The sequence below is a fragment of the Frieseomelitta varia genome, unplaced genomic scaffold (genome assembly GCF_011392965.1).
Source record: "Frieseomelitta varia isolate USP_RPSP 00005682 unplaced genomic scaffold, Fvar_1.2 scaffold_229, whole genome shotgun sequence".
Lineage (NCBI taxonomy): Eukaryota > Metazoa > Arthropoda > Insecta > Hymenoptera > Apidae > Frieseomelitta > Frieseomelitta varia.
Window position 1 is genome coordinate 419,301 of NW_025109956.1, and position 20,935 is coordinate 440,235.

Here is a 20,935-nt window from a genome sequence, read left to right on the forward strand (position 1 = left end):
CACCCCGTATACATTATGGGACAAAAGTTGGGGCTATTTCTACCACGTCTTCTATGAGGTTCTTGGTTGACAGTATGCCCATACCAATATATTTCGACTACTCAATAGAGTAGATATTCGATAGAATTAAGTTATTAGTGGTTTTATGAGTAAATATTAATGATTTTAATTAGTATCATAAAAATCATAACTAATCCAGAAAATAGCTATTTTGCATTGGTCTTGTGATAGTAGTGGTTTGTAGCAAATATTAGCTAGATGACCATGTGTTTTAGAATCTCAAAATGAGGTGAATATGAATTCAAGACTTAAATATTTTTTAATATTTAGTGATAATTAAATTAGTAAATTTTCTATAATAACAGATATTACAATTAATACCAATTTTATTAAGAAATAATTATTATATATACGTCTTTTAACTGAATTTGCCTGGTCTGAGAACTGACAGATTCAAAGTTCAATCAAAAGAGAAAAAATAGAACATTAAGTTTTGAGGGATGTTAAAGAGGAAAGTTCAACCTTTAGATTTATGAAAACAATTTAAGCATTGTAATTGATACATATGTATGTAATATATAAAAAATAAAAAATAAAACAAATTGAAATACAAACAAATATTTTTAAAATAGCATCAATGATGCAATCTAGGAAGCTAGTCTCCTAATTTTGACTTCAAGTATCTTAAATTGGACTATGGTCTATCTTTCATTATTTTAGAGAAGAACTTCTATACATACAAAACAATAAACAAATATCTTTAAGAAGCATTTTACAGCATTCTAAGAAAATTTAAATATATATTTGGCAAAATAATCAATCGCTGTCAGACTAAAAATTCTAAAAAGCATTGTTCATTACCTTCCTAATATTTTAAAATAATTTTTTTAGTGATTATTTTAAAGGTTTTTCCGGAGAAGATTTTGTGTTTTTTTACCTACTTCGGATGAAACGTATTCTTTATTACGTTCTCACTCAATCAACAACGAACAAATTTTCAATGATGTCATATTTTGAAAAAAATCATTTTAGTTTTGCTAAATGTTTCTTCTAATTTCTTCGTGTTTCTGTTATCAATCTGATATCGCAATAAGTTGTTTGTTTTCACTCGGAGCGATAAAAATCAACGAAAAATGTGAAAATAGTAACAAATCCTTCTTCAATGTATGTAGTCTTTGGTTGCTCAACACAAAACGCATTGTTATGTCAAAGTCAACATACGCAATCTCTCAATAAAAATATCTTCAACAGTGTAATGGCATAATTATTACGTTAATTGAAGAATATATGAATGTCTGCGGGTTCTTTCTGATAAGAACAATAAATGCAGAAATGCAAAAGAATAATTTTAAATAAAATAAATTTGTAATGTATAATACAAGTTGGTAGAAAAATGGAAGGTTCAGTAGAAAAGAACGAAACTTTTTCTACACGAATGAAAAGGAAGACGTTCCATAAAATATCAGACTCTGAAGCCGTATTTATTTAATGGTTTTCTTATAATCAAATACATGTAGAATAAAAATAAAATCCATAAATATAGTCACAGCGGTTTAAATGAAATATTTTAAATTTAATATATGTATTATATTTTATTAATTATATGTATATATATTTTATTAATTATAATTTCACTTATTTTACTTATCATGGTTATTATTTATTTTTATAATAAGCAATAGTTTTCTTGCCGTCGAATTTGATCTTTGAATGAATTTAGTAAAGTTTTCTCGAATATCTTATGTTTCTTTCGAAGAATTATATTTACTTGGAAAATTAAAATGACTTTCTCCAAGATATGTGATATCAACAAAAAATTATATGATTTGTTTGTAATTTATTGTATGTAATTCTAAGCAAGATTTGATTGTTTTCCCACTTTTTGTATAACCGGGTATAATCTTTTTTGCATTTTCCAAATCAAATGTTCCCGTTAGTATATGATATTTTGAGAAGTTATATTATGCCTAAGAAAGTGTAAGTGAATGCAAAACACAGCGATTTTCATCGACATTTGTCAAATGTAAAAGTAATGGCAAATAAAATCCCAAGATATTCTCCGATGTTCTTCTTGCTTTTGATAATCTAGTTAAAAATTCTTCGTAGTGAATCCATTGTTCGAGCTCCTGAATAAGAGAGCTCTTAATGGAAAAGCATTGTATCTTAAAAACACACAAGGAAGTGCCTTCTTATTCTCTAGAAAAGGATCATTTTCCAGTAAATTTAATTTCTTGACACTTCGATCTCGACAACTTATATTATAGTATATAACTTGATACGGTAAAAACCAGTAAAATCCTTTATAATTAAAAAAATTGTTTTCACTGTTGCCTGTGTGGTATCATGCTTGTTTTCTGTAACTTCTACATATTTCGGGAAATTTCAGAAGCTTTCAATTTCGGATACAGTTTCCCATTCTTCCTTATTTTTAGATACCTAAATAAAAATTATAATAATAAACAATAATAATAGTAATAGATTAAAAAAACACTCGATTTGCGGAAAAATTTTGGAATAAAAATTGAAACTTATTTCAGGATTTGTCATAATCTAGTAGAAGCGATATAAAAACTAACAATTAATTTGAAAATCTATGCAATGATATACAAAAGTTGGAAAATGCGAATGAAGAACGCTGGTTACAGCTAAAAATATCACAAGAATTTCAAAGTTCTTTTTCAAAAATAGTACAAATTAAAGAATAAACAAAGAAATTTTGAAGTTTACCAAGAAACATATGCTTTAAAAAAAAAATAACGTTCAATTTCGTATCAATAAAGCTTATTTGATAATGAAAAAGTTGAATAATAAACAATAATGTGGTCGATTCTTATTTTTTAGTGAATACATAACTTATCAAATGATACATGGTAAAACATGTTATTTGCATTTGCATATTTGTTATTTAAAATATGTTATTTGCATTTGCATATTTGTTTTTGATATTGTGAATACATAGCTTATCAAAAAATACGTGGTAAAACATGTTATTTGCATATTTGTTATGCGTTCTGAGACGCATCGATGGAAAAGTATGATTAATCATCACCTTCAAAATTTAGCGACTGCAATATTTTTAAGCATTTTTAATTATTAAATATACCATCGTCGAATGCACCAGTACATTAATGATTTCGCATCTATGTCGAATCAATCATATAGTTAATACTCTACTAGTTATTTTCTTTTTAGGCATATTATGACTGCAATACTATTAATTGCGAAAATGTACATGTAGTGGCTCAATGAAATTAAGAAAATAATGTCAGATATTATTTAATATAATAAATGTAATATAATAATGTAATAAATCTTATGATATTAAATTTATATAAGAATGAAATAAGATTTGAATTTATTTATTGCTACATGTTTTTTCAATACCTTGCATCGTAGATTTCAGGTATAATTGTTATAAATTATATTATTAATATATTATTATATAATAATATAATTTATAATTTATATTATTAATATATTATTATATAATAATATAATTTATAATTTATATTATTAATATATTATTATATAATAATATAATTTATAATTTATATTATTAATATATTATTATATAATAATATAATTTATAATTTATATTATTAATATATTATTATATAATAATATAATTTATAATTTATATTATTAATATATTATTATATAATAATATAATTTATAATTTATATTATTATTATAATTGTTATAAATTATATTAAATATATTATTTAAATATAATATTGTCAGGTATAAACTATTTGTTTTGTAATTTTAAAAGTGTACATAAGAATTTCTCGTAAATAGAAATCTCAACATATCATGCCTAGTCTACAGTTTATATTTGGTTTTCTTATACCTAATAAAATCGATTTAAATATTCTAGATTCACATTGACACGCGTATAAAGTTTCACAGATATTTTGTATCTATCTGATCTATTAATAAGTTGCGAATTTCTGACGGTATAGACTTGATCGAACCAACATTTTCGTTTTCTTTTTCTTTTATTACTGATAATAATGAATGCTGTAGTTGCAAGAAATAACATTTCTTCAGTCATCATTGGTATAAATTTGGAATAAATTGATTTGCTCATGAATAATCAAAATATGGTCTTGAAACCAAAACAAAATTCAAGTGTTATAGGAAATGTCCTGAACTATCTAAAGGAAACTAACATTTACCATAAGATATAATCATCGTTGCTAATGACCAGAAAGTAGATGCGACATTAATCACAAATTAAAAAAAAAAATTCAAGTGTTCTTTAGATTATGTTGCTTTAATGTAAACAAAATATTTCTATAAGATGGCATTTACTAAAATATACAGCAATAAGAACTGACGAAATTTGTCGAGGACAGAACATAAGTATGTAGAAACATTTTGCAGTGAAGAACAACATAATCTGAGGGATATTTTGACCCTGACTTGATTTTTTCAAGACTACATTTATGTAAGTTATTGTTTCATCAAATATACACTGAAGAAACATTTGTTTCTTGCTTTTCTTTGATCTTTACTGCTTAGAATGGAAACAGACAACAGGTCTGCAACATTTGATGCTGGAAATAAAAAGATGAATAACAACGACTTTATCAAAATACATGAAACATCAAACAAAAATTTCTCCTTGTTGCTTCAGTGATGATGTGACTTATAAGATGATATATATCAGAAATGTTTTGGTATGCAACAACAAGAAGCGACAAAAAATTGTTCGTTGTTGCTTTAGACATAGCGTAAAGAAGAATATTTTAACTAGTCAAATTATCATTTATCAATTATCAATTATCAATTATTATTATATAGGGTGTTTCATTTTTAACTCGCGTGTTAGTATATCCTACGATTAAAAATAAGAAAAAAATGTTGTATAAATATAAGATTGTAAGTATATCATTACAAAGTTGTAATAAAAACATCAAAATTGTAAATAATTGGTTTGTCATTGGTTCATTCTACATCAAATATTTAACTGTATCAGGCAAGTCGTATTTATTATTCCAACATTGTAATTACGCATGTTATTGTACGTTGTCTTCATATCTAGTTAATATTAATATTGATAGTACCTATGTAGTTAGTATTAATATTCAATTAATTGAATAAATTTATAGTTGTGATGTTTTTGCTATAACTTTGTAGGGCATTTACGACCCTATGTTTATATAACATTTTTTTTTTCTCATTTTTAATTGTAGATTATTGAATGTTCTGTAATTGAGTGAAAACTGTTGATGCCATTTAGCGAAATAAAAATGAAACACTTTGTATATATGTAAATTGGAGGCAAAATTATATCAGTCGGCACTGAAACAAAAAAAACATCGTTCGAAATTTACTTTTTTATAGTCTTCTATTATCATGTTGTTACTATGTAATGTATAAGATTCATATTATGTTTAAGAGATTCACCTCTGATAATCTTGATCATGATCCCGTAAAAAGTTTTAGTCATCGCTCGTTGGCTATTAAAAAGTTAATAATAAAATAACTTTTATAAATAAAACATATTTTTTCGACACTAGATACATATTTAAGAAATCAATTCGTAATACATATGTACATGTTATATTTATAATATTTCTACTGTTACGTTATTACATTATTTTTATTGTTACCTTTCAACTTTTTCTATCGAGATTTTATCAATACTTATAGTTAAGTTCAACAAACGCTTTTTTCAAAGTATGAGTTCAATACATCCATTATAATAATAAAATTTTGAATAAATTTCTCAATTTGTATTTTATGTATTTAAATTTAAACATTTTTAATAATTTACAAAAGTATCTATTTCACTAATTTTCAAAGGATTATACATACAAGGATAGTATGTATAATGTATGTATACGTAAATTACTTCCAATACTATGGAAATTTATCTAATCTAAATAACCAAGAAAATAACTAATTCTTTTAAAAGAAGTATTGATATTGACTTGGCTTAGATAAATCTTCTGCCGACAAAAAATAGGCCAATAATACTGTCACTAATTAATTTGATAACGTGTTTCACTGTTATTGAAATTGTAAGGTAGACTCTTTAATAAATAAGATCTAACCACTTTTTACTTCATAACGTTTTAATGAACAATAAACGACGAACAATAAACGAATTTAAAATCTTCTGGAAGTCATTCAGGTTAATTTTGATAACATATGCGAAGGTCAAGGTTATAGAAATCCCGAAATAGAATATTTATCATATACAAACTTTATTCTACGAGATGTTGCATAAATTAATTTAAATATAAAGTGCATGTGACTAAAAGTCACGATTGAATTTAGGAATCGATATAAATTAAGGAATCTAATTGTATTCTACCCTTAAAAAGTATCATCTTTAATTATATTCTATATTCATCAATTTAATCAATTTTTTCGGTCAAAAATTAGGTATACCAATGATATGATATGTTAGAAATATTGTCTGAAGATATTTTGTTTCTAGGAAATCAGGAAAATTTGTATATGCAGAGTGCATATATAGATGTATATACATGCCAGTAATATGATGCGTTGTCACAAGATATTTTGTTTTTCTACAAAATCACAAAAATTTGTTAAAACTCGCACATGTTCATGCTTTTATTTGATCAAATTAGTTTGCAACGCGAATTTCTTGCACGAAGAGTTAATTCCATTGTCGAAACTTACGGTGTTAAAGTTAAAACCCTAAAACTGTTAATTTCGTTTAATTAACGTATACCTTTACTTAATAATTTATAGAATAATATAATTTATCATTAAATTTTATCATTAACGTTTTTTTAAAAATTGTTTTTTTTAGTTGATAAATTTATTGATTGTTGATGTTATATTATGAGCTTTTAAAAATAACATTTGATCTTGTTTAATTTTTATTTAATTTATTTTTTTATACGTTTATTTAGACGTTTTGGTTTTTATATAGATTATCGTTTGATTATGACGGAAATTTTAAAACATTAGAGGAACACTATATAATTTAAAAGGTTACCATGATGATTAATGACATATTTGATATTTCAAAAAGATATAGTAACATTTGATTCATAAACAGATGTATTTATAATGTATTTATAAATACAGATGTATTTATATGTGGAGTGTCTAACAAATAATGAGATTGGTTCTGTAAAAATGTTTCATTTAACAAAAAATGTAAGTACATTGTCCTCTTTAAAATAATTTTCTTGAGAAGGTACATTTGGAAACAATGCTGGAATTCTTTTATTGAAATTGCTTTTGATTTACTTATAGTCACAGTCTTTGTAATGTCTACATTTTCAAAATAATATTTCTTAAGGTAGCTTTGATAAAAATATGGTTTCGAATTTAGAGAATATGAAAGCTGTGGAACTACAGGAATATGTTCTTTTTTTAACGAAAAAATTTAATTACATAACGTTGGGAGGATAAAGTCCTTGTTCCACTTCCATAACGCATCACTAAAACACCTTTTTATAAAGTTCACTGCAAAATCGTTCGTGTTAGTTAAATCGAATTGAAACATCGAATATAGTTATTCGCATTAATATTTGGACACTAAATATTTAAATAGTTACAAAATCGTACAATAATAAACTTGAGCTTATTCTAAAACTTAAAGATTTCATTCTATCGTAAAATGTTTTTACATCACGTAACAGACGAATAAGTAAAAATGCTATAAATTAGTTAGTACTAATAAAAATAATAAATTATTAATTGTAGTAAGATGTTAAATATTAAAAAATTTTTTTCATTCGATTCATGCTCTTTCACTATTCTATTGATCTTTGAATATTAGGCTTACAATTAGATAATGAAAATTCAAGAAATTGTAACATTTTCGTCGTTTTCACCTGATATTTAAAATTCAATAAAATGGCAAAAAAAAAAAGGAAAAAAAAAGAAAAAATCATACATTAAGTTTTAGAAGATCATTGTAAATAGGAGGAATCAATGTTCAAATTCATTGTAGATTCGAGAAAAAAAATTTTCAATGTTTTGCACGCTATCACAATTTATAGGATTTCCGAGAAAAAAAAAATGTCTTCACTTTCCTTCCATCCACTTCCATAACGTAAAAACATCTCGGAATAAAATGAACGATGCATTCTGAAAATAAAGGTTCAAGCTTTAAAATGAACTTAGGTTTATTCTTGCTCGATTTTTTTACGAAATTGCAACAGTTTCAATATTTAGCGTTCGAATTTTTTTTTTAATGTGCGTAAATGTACATCTCAAGTAGCATTGATACAATGCTACGAATTCTTGGGAATCAAAATCTCCCTCATTACTTTATCGACCTCGTACCTCGTTTATTTCTCTTTTCTGATGAATAATTGATAATATTTATTTAGTATTCTCAAAATGTATATTCTCAGCGAATCTTTTTTTTTGTTTCAAATATATTCAATTGTTCAATATATTATAATTGAATGTTAAATGTTGATTATATTTAATGTAAATATATTATCAAATACCTACGAATTCTAATCATTTGGTCTAGATATCCGTTATTAAAAATTTGAATGTAATTCAAATCAATGACACTGATTTTTTAAATTTTGTATTATTCAGAAATTGAAATTTTAATTTTTATAGTTTTACGAATTTTCTATAACAATACGGTTATACTACCATGAACAAATATTAGCTTCTGTATGCTAATTAATTAAAAACTGCGCTATATTTTATTCATACGAAATATATTTAAAAGATAACTCTATTATGTTATAGAATATTCGTAAATATTTGATAGTAATAAGAAATATTACACAATACCTAGTACTATTTTAAATTTTTAATTAATTCTAGAAAAAAGAAAGAAAGAAATATCGTATTAATAATATGATATTCCTTTATCGGTGACAAATGAATAATAATTAATTGATAATTTTGAAAAAACAGTATTTTTGCAAACACTCTAAAGAAGAAGCAGAAGAATATGGAGAAGACTAATCTTTAATAAAGTCTTCGAAAAAATTTTTATGACTGCGCACAATGGGTCATTACATCGCGTCGTATTATTTTCAATATTCTTTAAAGCATAACAGTTCTCATTAAATTTAATTATCTATGCATAATTAGAGTCAATAATTTCGCTGATTGTCACATAATTGGAAGCGTTAATAATCTTTTATTTTTTATTTATTTATCTTTTCATCCAAATACTTTCTCGTTCGGGAATATTTATAGCTTCTTTTGGAACTCAAGAATATACCTAAATACTTTTGCATATTATACTGCAATTTATTTTAATAATAAAATATACAGTAAAAATGTTCGACATAGTCCAAAAATCATCATCAATTTCAATTTTTAGATTTTAGTTAGAATTCTAATTTAAATAGAATAGAATTCTAATTTAAAAGAAAAAGAAAAAATATTTAATTTAATTTAACATACGTTATGGAAATAAGTCATTTTAAAAACTCGAATAAAAGTAAAGGCAACATGGCTCTCTAATAAAAATCATAAAAATAATTGTCTAATAACATTAGACAACAAAACTGAATTAGTAAACCAAATTCTATTCTTTATAAACAAAAATTTACTACTTTTCACAAAATACATATTATTTATCTGTAATTCACAAATGGGGGATTTAATTCACACATTGCCATGTTATACCATATTTGTTATACTGATATTACTTTATCAGGAATCTTAATGTCTGAAATATTAGAAAATGAATTTTATAATTCATATTGTATACTTATTTTTAATTCAGAGCTTTTTCTTTTAATGGTCATATTATGGTAAATTCATATTTACATCAAAGAATAAATCTTTCATTAAATGTATCTCAATACTTTTTAATTTCCTTAGAAGAAATATTTCCTTTTAAGCAGGAAGAAAAACTTGTCTTTTACAGATTAAGTTACTTATGGTTATTATCAGTAACAATTTCATGAAATCTAGTAAAAACCTCTCTCTTTGTATTTATAGTTAATAAAGAGAAACATTATTCATTCTTAAATGTTTTTGTTACAAATATGAAAATTATGAAGAAGTTAAATCATTGGCAAAGAGCCGTAATAATTCTCTTCTAGTAATTAAAGCTCATTAGAGTTTCAATTATTATTATTTTTTTTAAATTTAAATTTTTTACAACAGAATTTTATTTTTCAATATTTTAAACTTTTCAAACAGTCAACAATAGTTTGTTTTGTTCTTTCTAAAAACAAATCACAAAATGATTTGTTAAATTAATTCTTTGATTTGTTAGGTTTTTCTAGATGCTTCTCTCTTCTAGATACTGGTACCTTAAAGTTGAGCATGTAAAAATCTTTGCATTTTCTATTTTAATTAATTTTATTCATTTTGAATTCATTCATTTTGAATTAAACAACTAAGACAAATGTCTTTAGTTTAATTAATTAATTAATTAATTAATTAGTTTAGTTGTTATTAATTAAAAAAGTCTATTACAAGTAGAATTACGGTATTAAACATAAATTTAAATGGAACACTTTTAAATGAAATGAAATTACACGCAACTTTTAACGGTAAATTTGCATCTACTAAAACGACTCATGTATTGTTTTGGTGCGAATGAAATACTACATTCGGGAACAAAGTAATATATTTTTTTATATAAATCAATTTAGACAAGCGATATGTGGCAATTTAAATTCAATACCTTTTAGATATGAAAGTGAATACGAAACATGGCAACACAATCAACGCAAACCGTTCATGTAATCGCAAGAAAAATTGAATGTATAAATGTAGCGAATTTCAACAATCATCATAATCACATTGTGTTTTTCAAAATAAATTACAATAATTCATATTGTGTTAAAGTTTCTCTTCTGGTCCTTTGAGAAGAATCAGAACAAGTAATGTAAGTAACTTTGTGTTTTGTAATTCATTTAATTTTCTTTGTATTTGACATTAATTATTATTAATTAAAAATTTAATGATTTTAAACATTTTATTCTTGAATTAAATATTTTCATTCAAGTCTTATGTTTAACAGAGATCAATCTTCAGATTTTTTAAATTAAATAACACTGTCTTTAAACATAAATTGTAATATTCCATGCTTTAATGTACATTTCTTTCAGCTATAAGAATTTTCATTTAACAGGCTTCATGATACCTTTCTTTGAGTTATAACCACTTATGTACATCGATGATAACATTCTTCATATTTATAATCGCATGTATTCTTATTGTAGTTAATCAGTCATATTATAGGATAAAAGTGTGATTAGTTGTATTAATGTAGAACTTCTTACAAGTTTGTGTTCTATTTATTCATTTCTGTATAGTTTCTCATGAGTATTGCTTATTTGAATATTAATGACCATGCATTAACATTAGATGCACAAATAAATTTTAAAATAAGTTTTTTGGGTAATGTATAATTATTGTTTAAAATTCAAGCATTTTCCTACTCTTTTGTCATTATATGGTAATTGTTGGGTATAAAAAATGACAATACTATAATCTAGTAATAATAATCTAAAATCTGTAAAAATTACCTAAAATTTAAGCAATTTGAAAATGGCAAACGAAAAAGAATTTATTCATCACTGCATTCGATATGAATTTCATCAGCGGAAAAAGCATATGAATCGATTTGTTCTATTATTAGAGATGATATCGTGTCTAAAAATACATGTAAGTGGTGGTGAAAAACACTTTAAAGGTGGTGATTTTAATGTTAGCGATTGTAAACGTAGCAATTTAAAGATTAAGACCTATTATTTTAGAATCTATTAAGATTAAGACTTTGCTTGATGCTGATTGCTACGAACAATTACTGCAATTAAATCAAGAAATTGATCATCCATTTGGCATTGGCACACAAGATTGCGTCTTGTGAAATTGCTTTATGACAATGCCAGGTCTCATGTTGCTATGTCAATCATGGAAACAATATGCAAGTTTCGTTGGGAAATTTTAGAACATTATAAATTTAAAAATAGTCCTTTCTGATTATTATTCCGATGCAAAATGCTTTGTCTGATAATGTTTTGTATACTTCAATTTTGTATACTTTAAAACGTTTGAAGAAATGGTGAAATGATTTCATGATTTCATCGCGTCAAAAAATGACTCTTTTTTCATTATTGAACATTTTTAATACTTTATTTAACTCAATTTTGTTTTTTCATAAATAAAATTTGAATTTCCGAAGAAATGCTTTAAAACTTATTGGTATATCCAATTAATATGAATACACTGATATAATATAAATAGAATAACATGAATAACATAATGAGTAATAAATAAAATAATAACAATTTAATTAATTGTGGAATCAAATTGTATTTCCTATAATTATGCAATATAACAAAGATAAAATATAAATATTTGAATAAGTAACAAATATTACAATGACATTGTTTGAGTATTTTTAAGATCAACTATGCATATTAATTTATGACATGGATATGTTTCAAATTTAATTTGTTAGATTGAAGATTTTTACACTTCTTTCGGTGAGTTTGGATAATTTATAACCGAATCTATTTGGATAATTTATAATTATAAATTGCACAGTAGCAATTGGCGTATTATAAATCAAATGTATACCAAAAATATCGTGACAGGATGGTTTCCAAAAGATGATGGGCTCTGTTTCCCATATTTGTACCTCACGCGAGTAAGGCTTCTGGGATGGTAATGAGAAATTCTAAATGGTATGAGAAAATCTTTCTCATATTCCTTAATTGATCTTAACAAGTTCCCCGTTTTAATCCTCTTTAGAATTAGAAGGAAGACGAATATGTCCCGGAAAAAACTCTGGAGGAGGAGAGTTAATTGTCACTTAGTCTTTAATCAGAGTTGTCAAAAGTATGCTATCATTTTTTCTTAGTCAGTTGTTAGTCAATCTCAACCATCAGAGAGTCACAGGTGTTGAGAGTCTCAGAATAGTTAGTCAGCTAAGCAGAATTAATTGGAATTAGTTTGTTTATAGTCTAGTTCATTCAGACAGAATTAGCTATCACCTCTAAAGACCAGAAGCAATCAGCCTTCTCAAGTGCAGAAAATAAATTTAGTGTAATTACTAAAATTTAAAATCGAATTATTCAATTCCATGTAGTAAGTGATTTTTCAGCACCACCAAGGTAACCACCAGGTAAATTAGTGCGACAATCTAACTCACAAAGAATTAAATATTTTGTTATAGAGAAATCGGATATTGTTTGACTTCGTTGGTATGAACATTGTAATTTTAATTAAATTTATTACATAATGTTATGATGATCATACGTATTATAGTTGATGCAATTATAAATAATATTTAATTTTATCACGTGTTTTATGATAATATGGAATTACTCTATTATTTTATTTTCATATTTAATATAATTTAATAGAATTTTAATAGAATTTTAGATTTTGAATTTCGAAGCCATTTATTAAATTTTAATTTTTTCTGTTTAGGAAAGTTTTACGTGCAAGAAGACACTTCATGACAGGTAGATTTTAGAATTAAAGAAATGATTTTGAAGATTATTTTTATGTTCTTAAAAGTGCTTTGATGAAGGATTTAGTAATTATTTTACAGTTTATATGAATTCTATTCATTTGAACCAAATTTTAGTGCATATCCGTTTAAATGAATTCTTGCTGGTTAAATTCACTTATAAAATCTGAAGTTTTATTATTTGAACGGAAAATCATTAATAAAGGGAAAAATCAATAAACTCTTTTACATGAACTCTCTATATATAATATTATATATATCTATAAATCATTTCCTGATGAGTTCATACAAACGTATCGTACTTAAAGTTTAATATTATTTATTGAATTTTATATTATTTATATCGAACTAGTTTTTTTCAATAAATCCATTGTTGACTTATTTGACTCAAGTGCAGTATTTTAAATATTAAAATAAATTATAAAACAGAATTATTGAAAATTGAAATAAAATAAGAAAATACTATATCAAGAATTTAGTATCAAGATATTAGTCTATTAGATATAAAATGTCAATATTAATTATTTTTTCAGCTCAAAGTTTTCAAGTTTAATTCTTTCTATATTACTAATCGGAGCCTCACTTATACTATATGCATTTATTTCCCTACATAATTTGTAAACTTAATTTCTCGGAAGCTAATAATTATATAGTATAAAGTTATGTTTTCACTGAGGCAACAATAAGCAACTTTTTGCATATATCTCGAAAAAGTAGTTAGTTATTAGCGAATGTTTCTCCAAATTTCTTCTTGTATCTGACAAATTTTGCCACTTGTTACATGTTCCCATTATAAGCAGTAAATATAAAAATAGGAAACTTGCAGTAACCCATGACAATAGAAACAAACATTTTTTCAGTGTGTATCCTTTGTTATTTGGCGTAGCTTGTAACCCAGCTCAGAATTTTCACAATTACGTCACGTGTCATGTATAATTTTGAATGTTGTTTGTTTCGAAATTTAAATTACACTAATAAGTACATTAGTGAATGATACGTAAATAAAAATATTAATGTAACTAATTTTTATTGCCGAATTGCAATTTGTATCTGCTTTTCGTATTTTTTCGGATCCACACTTTGAATTAAATATTCTATGTGCGCACTTGATAACCTTGTGAAATTTTTAAGATGTCGCTCATCTGTTAACAAATTATCTTGTTTGAACGCATTCGCAAGATGAATGCTTCCGAATTTCTGTCGATTTAGATTTAATTAAATGCGAGCTGCTAGTAATGGTTTGTGTTGAAATACCGCAAGCTCCATAGCGTCGCTTAGAGCAGACCTGTCCAACTGATGGCTTCTGAGCAATTTATGGTTCGTGCTTTTTGAGAGACATAATGGAACAGCCCTCTCCATATTTACCTTTCTTCCTTCTAGACGACACCACATTACACGAGCCTCACCACTGTACAAGCGCGATTTCATCACGAGCCTCACTATACATATCTCAACTCTGCAAGTCAATGAGTGGCTGCCCTAAGCAAGGGACTGGGGCCTGCAGAATTTTAGCAAACGCCAGTAGTTTTCCAGAAGAACGCGGATTATCCCAGTCGGGGACATTGGGGAGAGTTCTTGGGAAAATTGTGATAATCTAATCCAGACCTATCCAATTAATATTTCGTGCATCTCTTCCATACTTACGACGCATGAATCCCGCATTACTCGAGTCTCACCGTCATACTTCAATTTAATTGCCGTGCGCTGTTCTTACAATCATATTTCCTATTATAATATATAGTTTCACTGATTATACATGGAGTAGTTTATCTACACGTGATGGTAGGCTCGATTAAATGAATGAGGCTTTTGTGGCGGAAAAAAAGAAAGAGGGGGAATCGGATCGTCGAGAGTCAGACTCTTGTGGGAAAGGAAAAAAATTGAACAGGCTTAACTTAATCTAACCTAACCGTCTTCTGGAAAGACCCGTAGGATCTTGCTCTGGCCAATGATGGAGGTAGCACCTCGCTAAGCAAAGTATGGCGGTAATCCACAGGGAGGTGTTATCTAAAGACAAAACGTTGTCACCAGATACATATTTCACACCGGTAGGAGGTTTGGAGGAACATCCTGAAGTAAGTGAGGTTCTTTCTCTCTCTCTTTCTCTCTTTCTCCCTCCCTGTTTATTTTTTGCTGTATTTATAACCATGAATGCTGCAGTTGCAAAAAGCAAATCTTCAGTCATCGTTGGTAGCTTGGAACGAACTAACTTGCGTGTGGATAACTTGTTGCTATCAACATACCTATGTAGTCCGAAAGAAAATCCAAAATATTCCTCGGATTATGTTGCTTCAGTGCCGATAAAATAGATCTGCCAATTGATGTTTACTGGAACATGCAGTAAGAAGCAAGAAGTTTTTTCATTATTGTTTCACTGAGAACGAAATATAGAAACATTTTGTCCACAATGAAACAATATAATCTGATTTCGACTTCAAACTACATTTATTTGCATCACATTGAAGAAACATTTGTTGCCATGGGCTTTCTTCCTTTGATTTTTACCGCTTAAAATAGAAACAGGTAACAAGTGACGGCATTTGCTGACAACAGAAACGTGAACAACATACGACTTTTTTAAAATACATATGTGAAATATGAAACAAAAGTTTTTTACTGTTATTTCAGTGAGCACATAGCTTTAAGTTAGTATTTGTCAGAAATGTCTTGGAATATGCAATAACAAAAGACGAAGTTGCTTGTTGTTGTCTCAATGGAAACGTAGCCTAACGTTTTGCTTTATTGTATGTATATTCTATGTGAAGTACTGAAACATTAATACTGTCATATGTTCGTAGTTAATTGTTATCGATTGTAGTTTGTCAGTGTAATTGAATGCAGACTGCTATAATAAATATAATTTTTATGTGCGATTTTTCCATTTTATGTTTCTGCCATAGTAGATAGTTTTAATTCGGATAACCTATTTTACAATTCGTTACCAGTCTATACTATAATCTTAACTTTTGTTTTTATTTGTGTTTTGTAGCGTTAAATATCTAATTAAAAGATTTAACATCGTTGTCATTTGAATGCTAAAGTTTTTATCAGTTTTTCCAGTTCTAGGTTATTTAATTGCTTTTCCACTTGTATTTGCTGTTAGGGTTTGATTTCAATATATCTATGTATAACTTATTGTTTGTGGTTAGAATTAAGGTTTATTCAGTGCATCTATGTGTATGTGTCGAGCTGGTAATTGTATATCCGTTCATTTAGTTTTGGATTCCTCTACTTCTAATTGAAAGAAATAATATTTTTTTATAGTTCTTTTCCCGCAATTCTTATAGTTAGCAAAATGGTTATTTTGCAGTCTAAGCAGACAATTTTATCTATTTTTTACCCAGTGGGCAATTGCTTGAACAATCCTGCACATTTTACGTATACTGATAATTCGTTGCAATAGTTTTCAATGTATCCATGACGTTGGCAGATTGTGGTTATTTCTATTTGCTCTTAGTTTGACTTTTACTAAAACATTGCAAACGACATTTGTGTTGTATGGAGAATAAACCGCGTAATTTGATCGCCTTGGATATTTTCGTTATTTTTGGAGATATAGAAAATGTTTAAAAAATTGTTTAATGTAGAAGAGGCTATAATATTACAGTAATAATTTTTTTTTAATAGGAAGAATATGAAATTATTTTAAAGTTATCTTCATTTTTTAAAATAAATATATTGATTAATGCAATATGAAATTCTCCATAAAAAATTATTAATATATTATATCGTTATATATCTGTTTGAATTTGCAATGCTAAAAATAAAAATTTTAACATATTTCTATATGCACTTATTGTTTTTAATCACTATTAATTGTCTACTAATTATTAAAATTAATTGTATTTACAAAATAATAAATGTTTGTGCATTTTATAAACTTTGGTTGCGCCGGTCACACCCACAAGTAGTAGTCAACGTGGTAACCTATGTACATCGAAAAATTATTAATTTAAGAGATATTTTAACCTTAATCCTATAAAATTGTTATACGAAAGAAGAAGAAAGACAGCAATAGTATTCTTGTGTTCATAGTGTCCTTATCTTTTATACATAAATGTATAGGTTTGTATAGAACTGACAATGTTTAAAAGAATATAAGAAAAAATTATTTGTAATATTAATTCGAGTCGATAAATTACGTCTGTTGAACAATAATTGAAACACCAAATTGAATATGGTTTTTATTATGGAAAGTCAAAATATGTGGAAATGATTTCAAGACATAAGATTTAAATATTAAAAAAGAAGAAAAGGAAGAAAGAAGGAAAGAAGACATGAGATATATAATAGTGTCCATATGTAATGGTAGATGCTATTTTCCTTGCATCTAACTATAGCACATTACAAATGAAGTGAATTCGAAAATTAATGAAACTTTAACTTTTTTTTTCAAGAAAACGGTTAAATTGCAATTCATAGCTTCTTGGAAATTTTTAACAAATAATGAACAGAATACAATGCAATAAAAAAATTTCACCTTGAAAGTCATTAAGGTCAATTTTTTTCCACTTTTTAAATAGATCTCCACTAGTTGAAGTAATGGAATCAGCAATCAAAGTTGTGTAATATTTTTTTGACATTCTGTATACAGGTGACGACATTAAATAACTCATAAAATATTTGTTGTACGAAAAAATGTTCAGATAGAAATTGCATGGCTTCCAGGGGGACATATAGTACTGTAATCAGTTTCATGTTATTTTGCTTTTTTATCAAGATCACGAAGATCACCTTCAATTTTTTAAATAGAATAGTTAATATTTCATCCCGAATTCGGATAAAGCGTTGAGTAAAAACATAAAAAAGTATTACACCAAATAGGGTCTAAAATACATAGCTACTGAGATATTAGCAAAAATATTGTTTTACATTGTATTAGAAAAGACCGTTAATCTTAGCGGTTATTTTGGGAAAACAGAGGAAAAATATATATATTCCTTTCGGGACAGAGTTTGGAAGTGCCAGAATCGTTTTCTTCCACAAAAAAGGGATAGCAGAAATGCCATGATCTCGTTTTGTTCAGGAGTACTAAGGTATTGGTTATGCCAAGAAGTTCGCTTTTCTCAACGTTAGAAAAAGGAGTAGAGGTTTGCCGTCTCTGTCCTTGTTCAATTTCGCCGTCAATTCCTAGAAAGTGCTAAGCGTCGAGTCGGAGTCGTTTTCTCTATTAAAAAGTGACAAACAGAGTTGTTTTCTCTGCTAGTTTCCAGCTGACCAGTTGAACATTGATTTAATTCTATCTCGCTGTTCTAATTGCTCTGTCCGTTTTATGTATGATTTCGGTTAGCACCTGCCAACCAATCAGTTTACGTTTACCATAAATAAATACAGAACAATGGTCGAAATCATCAGTTGGATGATCTACGTAGCGTATTATAAAAATAAAAAAATAAAAAACACAGACGCGCGGATAAGCGATTTGAATGAAAATATTTAGAGCTGTTATACACTATTGACTAGTTTGCCAGAAAATTGCGTATCGTATGAATGCTTATATTTGATTCAATACATCGCATTTGTCATAGTGATCAACGATTGCTCACGAGTCGCTTGCATTTTCTTGGTCATGGCAACCAAATGTGCAGGATATATTCTATATTCATATATTCTCCTGAATCTAGTGGTCGTTGACGACCTAGTAGCCGATGACTGGTTGACGGTGTGTAACGAGTGTATAGCTTAAATACGAGTATAACGACTTAAAGCCGATAGACGCAATGTCCGTTACAATTTCTAATTTTTGGATAGTGAAAATAATTCTTTGTATTTAAAAAATTGTTATTCAGTAAATTGAAACTTGAATAAGGACGAAAAAGAATCATATTGGTTCAATTAATAATTTAACAATTGTTTATTGAGAATGTAAAATACGGAATCATTGTTCCAGTCATTTATTATATTAGACTTATTCTGTATCTCGTTTATAATTTTATTTGAATTTTTTAAAAATAGAGAGCAGTTAAATGTGCAAACATAAAGCTAATATTTAAAGAGAATTTAATATTTGATCGAGAATTCAATATTGATTCATAGAATTCGGGATTTGTGATTTCTGAACAAGAGAGAAGACTAAAATGTCACGGATAATAAAAGTTTTAAGATAAATTACTGACAACTGAGTGTAATTCACAACTAACAGCAATGAAAATAATATTTTAGATGAAAGTATTGTATATGCATATATAATTCAGTTATTACTTGTGATATACTAAAGTTTAAACCAGCATAGATAGTAATTTCGTTATTCGATAGAAATAAAGAGGATCCAATTAAAACGCAATAATCGTAATATACAAGGTAATGATTCGTAATGATGGTATAACATAGAAAATACATTACGATACAAATTTCGTTCCAAGAAAAAAAATAGCGATTATTTTGTGATCGTATATAGGACTATTTCCTATAACCCGGGGCTACAGCAGGAACATATTGCAAACAAATAGATGAAATCGTACGTGGTTTAATAACGAAACGCGGGATTAATATCAAAACAATCTGCGGAACAAGTGGAAACCAATCTTGTTCGACGATAACGTAAAAGTTCTGATGTAACAACCATAAAATTTGAAATTTGATATTACGTCCTTTTACATTACGTAATATACATCCATGGGATTAACTTTTTTTGTTTTTAATGGTTTGGAAATTAATGAATCTTCTGCAAAAATTGTATAATATATTGATAAAATGTTGACAACGAAACAGTCCACATATATTAAGTTAAAATCAAATTTCCAATTGCTATCTTATGTTGCGATTGCTTATCAATTTCTGACACATACAACATTGAACGAGAACTTCGTAAAATTAATTATTTTTACAATGACAAGATTATTTAATTCGATTACATAGAAAGCCTTATCTTAGATTTCGTAATTCGCATTTGACAAATTGGTACATTTGTTTGAACAGATAACGTGAAAGTTCTGATGTATTATGTGTTATACTGCTATTGAAATTTAAATAATTTGAAGAATGTTTATGTCTTGTGATTTAGTAGTCTTTAATATTGTTTTATTATAATTCTCTCCTATAATAAAATTTCTATTAATTCATTTGAAAATGTATCGTTTAATAAAACAACATACATAAAGCAAGTAAAGAAAAATTATAAACTTCTAAGTAGATATATTTTTCGTAGATAATAATCTGTTTTCCAATGAAATATAAAGTAGGTCATTTAATTTCGTCGATATATATAACAGGTCATAGTTTTCACGAAGGTACATGCATTCGTTAATGGAAATGTTACATACCCTACGTTTACTCCGTATACCTTCCAATTGTCCTGCAGTATTTTCGCCAATGCTTTGCGAACCCCATAACTCCAAACCAATTCTGGCGTATGTGAACGTCATCGATCCAATTGGTAAAACATATGTCAATATCATGAAGATCACATTGTATCTGAAAAACCGTGATCGTTGTATTTTAGCATATGTGATAGCAAGAAAATTTACATTAGAGCATGTAAATACATATACATATACATATATATATATATATATATATATA

The 20,935-nt window shown here is 26.8% G+C and overlaps 1 protein-coding gene across 2 annotated transcripts in view; it reads right to left on the reverse strand.

Annotated features, from left to right (window-relative positions):
* Positions 1-20,935, reverse strand: part of LOC122527639 (tachykinin-like peptides receptor 99D) — a 213,685-nt gene that overhangs the window by 17,295 nt on the left and 175,455 nt on the right. For both annotated transcript variants that reach the window (XM_043652000.1, XM_043651999.1), the window contains exon 4: positions 20,677-20,827. In XM_043652000.1, the coding sequence (XP_043507935.1) occupies positions 20,677-20,827 (151 nt within the window). The remainder of the gene's footprint in view (positions 1-20,676; positions 20,828-20,935) is intronic.